Source organism: Physeter macrocephalus, chromosome 3, assembly GCF_002837175.3.
Source record: "Physeter macrocephalus isolate SW-GA chromosome 3, ASM283717v5, whole genome shotgun sequence".
Classification (NCBI taxonomy): Eukaryota; Metazoa; Chordata; class Mammalia; order Artiodactyla; family Physeteridae; genus Physeter; species Physeter macrocephalus.
This window is the reverse complement of record NC_041216.1, coordinates 3,779,074-3,789,324: the sequence shown is the minus strand read 5'-3', so window position 1 is coordinate 3,789,324 and position 10,251 is coordinate 3,779,074. Positions and strand designations below refer to the sequence as shown.

General features: G+C 35.5%; 1 protein-coding gene across 3 annotated transcripts in view; it reads left to right on the top strand.

The window, feature by feature from the left end:
* The window catches only part of RLF (RLF zinc finger), a 72,736-nt gene that overhangs the window by 53,964 nt on the left and 8,521 nt on the right, over positions 1 to 10,251 (top strand). For 2 of the 3 annotated variants that reach the window (XM_007114255.4, XM_055082788.1), the window contains 2 exons: positions 3,044 to 3,180; positions 8,702 to 8,843. In XM_007114255.4, the coding sequence (XP_007114317.2) occupies positions 3,044 to 3,180; positions 8,702 to 8,843 (279 nt within the window). Of the gene's footprint in view, positions 1 to 1,380; positions 2,402 to 3,043; positions 3,181 to 8,701; positions 8,844 to 10,251 lie in introns of those variants that run through there. The other variant, XM_028485862.2, reaches the window with a different exon arrangement.

Sequence of the window (10,251 nt, the reverse complement as noted above, 5' to 3'; positions counted from 1 at the left end):
GCTGAGCCTGCGCGTCTGGAGCCTGTGCTCGGCAACGGGAGAGGCCACAACAGTGAGAGGCCCCCGTGCTGCAAAAAAAAAAAAAGAATAAAATATTTAGAATACATTTTTTAAAAGAAGTACAAGATTTATTTGTATACTGAAGACTTTAAAACATTGTTGAAAGAAACTAAGTAAATGGAACAACATCCCATGTTGTTCGGCCAGAAGACAGTATTGTTAAGATGGCAGTACTCCCCAAATTGATCCTCAGATTCAGTGCTATCTCTGTCAAAATTCTACCTTCCTCTCTTGCAGAAATTGATATGATCCTAAAATTCATGTGGAAATTCAAGGGACCCTGGATAGCCAAAACAATCTAGTAAAAGGAACAAAGTAGGAGGACTCACTTCTTTATTTCAAAGCTCACTAAAAAGTTTCAGTAATCAAGCTGGTGTTTTCCTGGCAAAAGGGTAGGCGAAAAGATCAATAGACTAAAATTGAAAGTCCAGAAATAGGACTTCCTTGGTGGTCCAGTGGTTAAGACTCTGTGCTTCCAATGCAGGGGGCATGGGTTTGATCCCTGGTCGGGGAAGTTCCGTGTACTGGGTGGCGCAGCCAAAGAAAAAAAGAGAGAGAGTCCAGAAATAAGCCCTCACGCTTATAGCCAGTTGATTTTCTACATGGATGCCAAGATAATTCAATGGGGGAAAGAATAATCTTTTCAGTCGTTGGTTCTTTAACAAATGGATATCTACTTGTAACAGAATGAAGTTTGACCCTTAATACCACACGTAAAGATTAACTCCAAATTAATCATAGACTTCAATGTAATAGCTAAAACTGTAACGTTAGAAGAAAATATAGGAATAAATCTTTAAGACCCTGGATTAGGCAGTTGTTTCTTATATGTGACACCAAAAACACAGGTGACAAAAGGAGAAGTAAATAGGACTTCATCCAACTTTGTGTGTCAGTCAAGAAAGTGAAAAGTTGATCCACAGAAGGGGAGAGCGTGGGCTCTAGGTGCGTGGGTTTCAGTAGTTGTGGCTCACGGACTCTAGAGCGCAGGCTCAGTAGTGTGGCGCACGGGCTTAGTTGCTCCGCGGCATGTGGAATCATCCCGGACCAGGGCTGGAACCCGTGTCCCCTGCATTGGCAGGCGGATTCTTAACCACTGCACCACTAGGGAAGTCCTGCCAATCCCTTTTAAAACATATTTTTTTTAAACTTAGCTCTAATAGGTACACATAGCACATTTTTAGAAATTGAGGTATAATTGACATATATTAGTTTTAGGTGTGCATCCTGATTCAGTACTTGTATATATTGTGAAATGATCATCACAGTAAAGCTAGATAACATCTGTCACCATAAGTAGTTACAAAAAATTTTTTTCTTGTGATGAGAACTTTTAAGATAAACTCTCAGCAACTTTTGGATATGCAATATGGTATTATTAACTATAGTCACTGTGCTGTACTGAAACGTTAAAAATTCTTATCATAACTATGAGGAAGGTTTTGTTATTCCCATTTTAAAGATGGGGAAACTGAGGCACTAAGTTACTGAGAAGTTACGTAACTTATCCAGGATCACATAGCTAGTAGCTGTAGAGCTGGGAAGAGAATGTATACAGTCTGTTTCTACAATAATTGCTTTTAACCACTGCACTACACTGCTTATTATGTCGTTGCATTGTCTTTTCAAAGATTAGAAAACACAGTATTAAATAAGTTTCACTTTTTAAATGCGAACTTTTTACCTTTAAATTAAACTTGATTCATTTATTCCATTTATCAGCATGTATTTACTGAGTGTCTTCTAGGTTCCAGACACTGTGATAAGTGCTGAGTTTTGAACAAGATGTACATAATCCTGACCACATGGATTTTATATTCTAGCAGAGAAGGCCTGCTAATAAGTTGTTCAACTAATGATTGAATTGCAGTTGTGGTAAATGCTACAAAGGAGAATTTGAGAGTAGAGTTTTTGCCAGGGATTCTAACGTGCTTTTAGCAGTTAGGGAAGGAGTCAGTGAGAAAATGGCATTTGAGCTAAGCTGAGAAAGAAGCCTTTCTGTGCCTACCTGAGGGCATAACTAAAATTAGAGACTTAGAACCACCAGAGTGGTTCTGCATAGCACTCTGGAAGGAGATGAGCTAAACTCTATATGCCTCATTTGCCCTGATACACACTTCATTTGTCCTGAAAGTATCACTGTTTTGTATATTTGGTGCCTAGTATGATTGACATTTGTAATGCTGACACAGTCATGAAATAGACTATGTTCTTCATATTCTGTTTATTAAGACAGGGAAATGATAAAATAGAGAGTGAGAAAGGGTCTTCAGAAGTCTTAATCTACTGTTTTACCACTATACAAAAAGAGCCCCGGAAAATTCTTCTGATTTGCCCAGAGGTTGGTTGTTTTTGTTTTTTTTTAAGATTCCTATAAATAGTGTAAATGAAAAAGATGTGTTTCTAAAAGTGTTTTAGTTGTGTGAAAAACTCAGTTATACAAAATAGTTTTTCCTTAATTACGTGAGAAGATGATATGTTGATATAGTATTTATATTTAAAACAGTTTCTCAGCTGGCCTCCTTTAGCCCTACTGGGAGTAAGGGTAAGCTTGTTACTTTTCTGTCTATAACTAGAGTGACTTGAATTAAATTGAAAAAGAAAGAAAGAAACAAAAGACAGGGGGAAAAAAGTTGATGGTACTTCAGGTGAAAGTAACCTGAAGTTATACATAATTTGATTCTTTTATATAGTAACAATGTTCATGAGTAATTTTTTTAACTGTACAAAAATGTTTTATCTGTGTTGGGACTGCAGTGGAACTTCCTCATAGCATCTATTCTCTTCTCTGTTTAATAATTTCTTATATGAAATTTTTATTCCAGAAGACTCAGCTATTAGTAGAAGAAAATTATATCTCGCTAATTCTTGCCTCATCAATTACCAAAGATAGAAAATGTTATAAAGAAGCTTCATGTTATATGACAAAGTTTACAGAAAAGTCACCATTTTCTTCTTGACTTAGTCATCTCATTTTTGATAGATTGCAAAGGTCGACTGCAAGGAGGTACTAGACATCATATGTAATCTGGAATCCGAGGGTCAGGATAACACAGCATTTGTTCTTTGTACGACTTACCTTACCCAGCAGCTCCAAACTGCAAGTGTATATTGTTCTTGGTAAGTATATTTAGTTTTTATTCCCTTTATTTGTTGGTACATAGTATATAGCATTTAGGGTTTATGTAAAATGTTGGTTTATTTCAAGCTTAAAGACTAAGCAAATTAAATGATGACATGAGAATTAAATCTTGCTTAAAAGCTAAACCATTTAATTAAAAATATTATTGGTTTAATCTTTTCCAGGAGAGTCCAAAAATAAAGAAAGAGTAAAAAGTCTGAGCTCCTCTTGATTATTCCATGGAGAGTTGTCTGTTAACTTCAATATATGTCTTCTTTGAAGATAAAATTATGGCAGTATAAACCAAATTGGTGTTAGGTTGTTTTCCTTTACATTTATTACATCTTCTGATAGTCACTTTTCCCCTCTTATTTGGAAGCTCACTAATTATCTAGGTTTCTAGGTCAAACTTGCACTAGAGAAGGAAACCCCTTTGAATTGTAATCTTTTTTTGCAACTTTGGTACTATTTAGCACAATTGCATTATTTGGTTTTAATTCAATTTATATCTTGTTTGCCTACAGAGTACTTAGTTGCTAAAAAGGACACAGTAAGTGTAACCCTTGGTTCTTTCATCCTAACTGTATTGAAACTATTTAGGACAGCAGGACAAATGTGGTACACAGGAAACCTCTAAAATGCAAGACTCTATCCATAAGTATCAGATTAGTGGTATGGAAAACACTGTAAGAGATTAGAGAAGGGTGCTCACTGTACACCAGTGTTTAAGGAAGGTGTCAGGGAGGAGGTAGTATTTGAGCTTTAATTCAAAGAATGGGTTGGATTTGCATAACCTTGATTAGAGGAGCTTCTAAGAATGGCTTGAAGTTGGAAGTAAGCATTTTGTTTATAGGAAAACCTAATAAAACCTTTCATATACTTCAGCCCTTATTGATCTCCCTCTGGAGCATCTGTGTATATCTATAAAGTTTTATCGTTATTAGCATTTTTTATGTTGCTGTATTTCTTTTTATTTACTAATTCTTATAGAAATACTATTTGAGTTCCTTAAATTATCTCTCCCAATCCTCCTAATAATCATTGTACAGATAAGGCAGTGGAGGATCAATGGGATCTGAGAAGTCTTGTAATTGCCCACAGTCTCAGAGCTAAAGTGGTAGAGAATAAAGCCCAGGCGTTTCGACCCCTAATACAGTGCTTTTCTTCTGTGCAGTCGTTTTCTTGGCACAGGGACAGAATTCACATCGCAGTCTTCTACCGAGTCCTCTGTGCCAGACTTATATCTCCTCTGAGAAAGGAGATACTGGGATAGGGGCTTAAATATCATTGTGGGCATTTTGTTAGCTAACCAAAAAAAAAAAAAGGTGCTATAAGTAAAAAGAATTTTAGCAGAGCAGTGAGATTTTTGATCACTATCAAGTAGAAGAATTTGTTTATCATGCACTAGAGATTAGAGATTTAACCTCAGTAAAGCAGATGTATTTACTTGTGGAATAACCCCCATTTTTCCTTTTTACAGTTGTTTTCTTTGCCTATAATGAAAAAATATCTGCTAGCTATAGCGAAGTTTTTAGTGCAAAGAATACATTAAATCATATATGGGATGTGTTACAGATTATAAAGTGTTTTTCAAACTATAGTCACACAGTACTTTTAATATTCTTGATATAGCTTCCCTTTTTTTTAGTGAGTCTAGGATTAATGCTGTTCTCCTGCAGCAGGAAAGGATTAAAAGGGATTTCCCTCTTATTGGCCTCCTGAGGAGCTATAATGAGTAAAGGAGAGGAAAGAAAATCTTAAATCACTTCACACTTTGTTAAAAGTAAGCTTCTTCCAAGCAATTCAGAGGGAACTAGAATATAAGATTTTAGAATTTTAAAACATTTTTTTCGCCTTTCTGTTGTTTTCAAAGGCTTTGGGGGTGGGAGGGTGGGAAGGTGGTGGTAGTGGGATATTGGAGTTAGCATAGCCATAACATAAAAACAGTGAATTTTACTAAGGAGAATGAGTCCCAGGAATTCTGTTCAAATAGGATAGATTCTTTTGTTGTGCTAGAGGTGTCCTGTGTTGAAGATAGTAGGCTATATGGGAGTATTTGTCTAGAAAAGAAAAAAATTTTTTATTAATTGGTATTTTATTGATGACAGTAAAGTTGGACTATGATAATAAAAGCAGTCACTTATTTTAAATGCACATATTAGAATTTATTAAGTGTCATTCTCGAATTTGGTCACCATTGAAGATATTTGAAAGGTAAACTATGTAACTATCAACCAAAACGGTTTGTTATTCTTTTAAATTTCCTTCAGAGACATTTACAGATTACAGTAAAATATATCATTACTTTATAGCAATTACCATATTACTGATCTCAAAAGGTATATCACTCAGCTTATTCATTAAGCTTAACCCCAAAAGATTTTTGGCTATTTGCAAAAATCAAAGAAGTGCTGGAGGAATGAGTTCCCTGTATATGTCTAGCAATAGTAACATAATTAGAGTAGGCATGCAAGTGAGAAAGATAACCCTTTTGAATGGGACAGTGTACATACAGATGTGTAATTGCTGCTGCTTCTTTAAAATGAAATGATACAGTTGAACCTTAAACCTCCACACTAAGCTTTCAGTGAGTATTTGATAGGTTGACCTTTGGTTTCTGTAACACCTCTGAGCTTTAAATCTTTTATGTTGTATATTTGTGTTTCTTCAGATGTAATTTCATGTCGCTTCTCTCCCAACTAGACTGTGATATACCAGGGTCGTCACGTATGTTGTCTAATTTACAGTTCAGTCCCCAGCACCTGGCGAAGACCAGATCCAGATATCCATTCATGTTTTATTTAACTGAATTTTTTTAGAGGAAAAGTGAAGTCATGAGAATCATCTGTATTTGCAGGAGCCCTCTTTAGGTAGTGGTCATTCCTTAATTCCACGAAGTTTTCTTTGCCTCATTTCTAAAATACCTAAATTCTGGATCACAGTGTGACATTGTGGCCCTCCTGCTTTGCAGAAACAGTGCAGTTTAAGGTTCTTGCTTGGTAGCTGGATGTCTGCCAAAATGTGTTTCCTACTAGTAATAGAACTAAATTTCCTTTCCAATTTTTATGAATTTGTATATAATTTGTTGTCTTGAGGTAGGCGGTGGGCTAATTTGAGGGTGCAGTAAATCTGAACATTGGAAGCATCCATATAGTAGAATCATTTTCAGTATATTCTTTAATGGTTGTCCATTTTTTAAAAAATCACATCACTGTAGTGGTTGAAGACATATTGTCCTAGTGCATGTATGATCCAGGAGGCTATAAGTTTCTGTTGGTGGTTTCATTGTTCCAGTGTGCAGATTTGAATGGATGATTAAAGTGACATCTTGGCATTCTCACTAGTAATCCACCGGTTTTCATGATGTCAGGCATGTTTGTATGTTTGGGTGGGTAATAGTAGTTTTAGTTTGTTTTGGTAATAGTTTTAAATCGCTCAGTTGTAACTGTGGAAATAAGTGTACAAATATAAAATACATGATAGAAATGTTTTTTTTGATCATGGTTATTTGGAGTTAAGATAACTAGAGTTTGAAATATTTAATTTGGAATAAATCAAGCCCTAGACATTCTGATGTTTTTTAAAAAATCATTTTGAGAGACTTTAATTCTTAACCTGCCTTTTATCACTTTATCAGATTTGCCTAACTTTAAACTTGTAGCTAGTTGGTGAATTTTAGATAGTAGATATCCTTTACCCTTTTATCTTCATAATCAGGTTTTACTAGCTTTGATAATTTTGTTCTTTTCAAATAGCATAGATTTCACATATATTTTGGTAGGTACTTATTTTATCTCGGAGCATATGTAATTCTCCATTTCCTTTGTTATTCAGAATTTTGCATTATTCTCTAAAGTTTTATTAGTAACATGCTTACATGTGAATGAAGCAGTCTTCTAAGTTTAAAAATGAACAGTCATCCCAATTACTTGCCTGCCTGGTAGCTATTTTCAAAGCTGGCCTATCTCAGTTTTTACTTTTTCTGGTTAGGAAAGCAATGCTAGTCACCAAACACAAATATTTAAAGGCATTTTAAGTTAATTTTACTTGTTATATATAGTTCCAATTTTCCATCATTAAATATTATAAGCTTTAATCATATATGTCTTTTGAGACATATATTTATTTCAATCTTTGAAGCAAGTTTTATATCTACGTAAGAATTTTACCATATGAGAATCCTAGTTACCTCCTTAAAAGTATAAGAAAATACATTCTGTTAAACATGTTTGTTTTTAAATCTATTATAAAAAGAGGTGTATTCATTTCTTAAGCTTTGGATTTGTATCGTTTCCTGGAATAGTCTGTGTTAATAGCAATAATAGGATATTAGTGTTCTAAAACTGGCTCGTGAAAATAATATTTTTTAATGGAAATCATTTAACAAATACACAGTACCATTGAGGTTGTACAGAAAAGAGTCACTTTAAAAAAATTTTTTAAATATATTTATTTTATTTTTGGCTGCGTTGGGTCTTCATTGCTGCGCAAGGAATTTCTCTAGTTGCAGCGAGTGGGGGCTACTCTTGGCTGCAGTTCGCGGGCTTCTTGTTGCGGTGGCTTCTCTTGTTGCGGAGCACGGGCTGTAGGCGTGCAGGCTTTAGTAGTTGTGGTGCACAAGCTTGGTTGCTCCGTGGCATGTGGGATCTTCCCGGACCAGGGTTCGAACCCGTGTCCCCTTCATTGGCAGGTGGATTCTTTTTTTTTTTGGCAGGTGGATTCTTAACCACTGCCCCACCAGGGAAGTCCCCAGAGTCACGTTTTTTAAAGTGATAACATTCTCTTCTGTTTTGCTAAGGAACTTTCCTTGAATTCACATTTCATATTAACATCAGCATTTCTATTCTGGGCATTTGTTGAGTTTCTAGTGCTTTTCCTTTAGAGTTTTCTCTTAGCCCATTCAGTACTTTTATTTAACTTATTCTTTTCAAGCTTTTCTTTGTTTTCATAATGAGTATTTGTGGGATTCTTGTATTTTAGCCATTTCCAAGAATGCCATTTTAATAATTTTATTAGTAATATTTAAGATATTATCATTCCAAGATACAGGCCTAAGTAGCATCATGACATTTTAGAGATGGAAAGGGCCCATGAGATTAACGTGGTGAAGTACTGTACCATTAGAATATTTCATAGTTGTATACATTTTGTTGGCAGTGTATTGATGTCTGATGGTCCTTGCCCACTAGGACAGGGCTTAATTCAGTCAGTATAATTACCAGTGTAAGGGGTAAAACCTTTTGGAACAAGATGGGATCTAAGTAAGTCTTTGAAAATGTCAGCATAAAGGAAGTAGTCTTTTGTTGTTTTTATTTTTGCCCAAGTACAAAGAAGAAAGAAGTGGGGGAATTTTAAAGGAGGATTCTTCTTAATAATTTTACTAGTTTGAGAGGAAGCAGAATATAGACAGTTTTTTTCTTCTAGTTTTTATTTACTGTCACCTTTTTTTCACAAACCAAAGAATTGGGGTAGCAAATACCAGTTGCTTTAAATGTTTTACCGTAATCTTTCTTTTTATAGGGAATTGACTCTCTTTTGGAGTAAACTGCAAAGAAGAATCGATCCTTCTGTAGACACTTTTTTGGAGCGCTGTCGTCAGTTTGGTGTCATAGCTAAAACACAGCAGCATTTATTTTGCCTGATTAGAGTTATACAAACTGAAGTGAGTAATTTATGCTCTTTATGCTGATTGTTGTGGAGGGAAGAAATGAGTGGGGAGATAACTTCTCAGGCAACTCCTTTTAAATAAGGGAAAATGAGAATTAATGGGGTTTAATAAGGTTATGGAATGGGACATATCTAGCTGTTTCTACAGACTTACTTCCTAGGAATCTACAATTTTTTTCATGGGATATAGTGATTGACTTGACAGACCACTGGAGGAGGGAAAGATTATGTTTCTTGGTTGTCACCTCAACCACCCTATATCTGCTTTTCCCAGAACAGTGTTCTATATTTTATACGGGCATGTTTGTTCGCAAATTAACATAATAATTATAAATAAAGTAAAATTGTATTTTTCAGCTCCTTGAGGATGGAGTGATAGATTCTCTAGGTTTTGGAGTAACAGAACAGTTCCAGAATCAACTGTACACAAATTATAAACTTCTGTGCAAATTAGGAAACAAGTTATGTTTTTTTCGTTTTTTGTTTTTCTTAAAGAAATAAATATTTCCTAAAATGAAATGAAGTGCCTTGTTTTTTTAGTTCAGCCCCATAAATGTATGCTAAGACTGCCAGCCTGGAGATTTGAGATGATTCTTATGCTGTGTTCTGTTTCTGTTTTGTTTTTAATACCTACTCATGGCTGAGATCTCTGTATACCCATATCTATAATGGTTTATGCGTATGTTTTATGGGTTACATCTTTGACAACATCCAGGGATTGTTTATACTAAAGTCAAGGCACAGTTGTATCTTTGATACCTCCCATCTCCTTTAATGTAACCTTCCATATCCTATACTTTATTTGAAATACGTGTGTCTAGTCTTCTCCAGTGAAGATAGGAAAAGGTAAAAGTTGTCAGAAGCAAATAAGCTAGGTGATAATTATTATCACTGCAAATGAAGTTGTGTCTCCTATCTCATAGAGAACATGTTCAAGTAATTACAGAACTTGCCTTGTTTAAAAAAAAATTAGTGGTACAGCTGGCCTTTAAAAAGTTGTGTTCTTCATGCCGCGGAGCGGCTGGGCCCGTGAGCCATGGCCGCTGGGCCTGTGCGTCCGGAGCCTGTGCTCCGCAACGGGAGAGGCCACAGCAGAGGGAGGCCCGCATACCACAAAAAAAAAAAAAAAAAAAAAAAAGTTGTGTTCTTTTTTTTTTTTTTTCCAATCTTTAAGGGAAGTATGAGTTTTCTGTTGCTGCATAACAGATTACCACAACTTAGCACTTCAGTTAACACCCATTTATTAGCTCACAGTTTTGTAGGGCAGAAGTCCAGCACAGTGTGGCACGGTTCACTGCTCAGTATCACAAGGCTGAAATTGAGGTGTTGGCCAGGCTGAGTTTTCATCTGGAGGCTCTGTGGAAAATCCACTTCTAAGCTCATTTTTATTGTTGACAGAATTC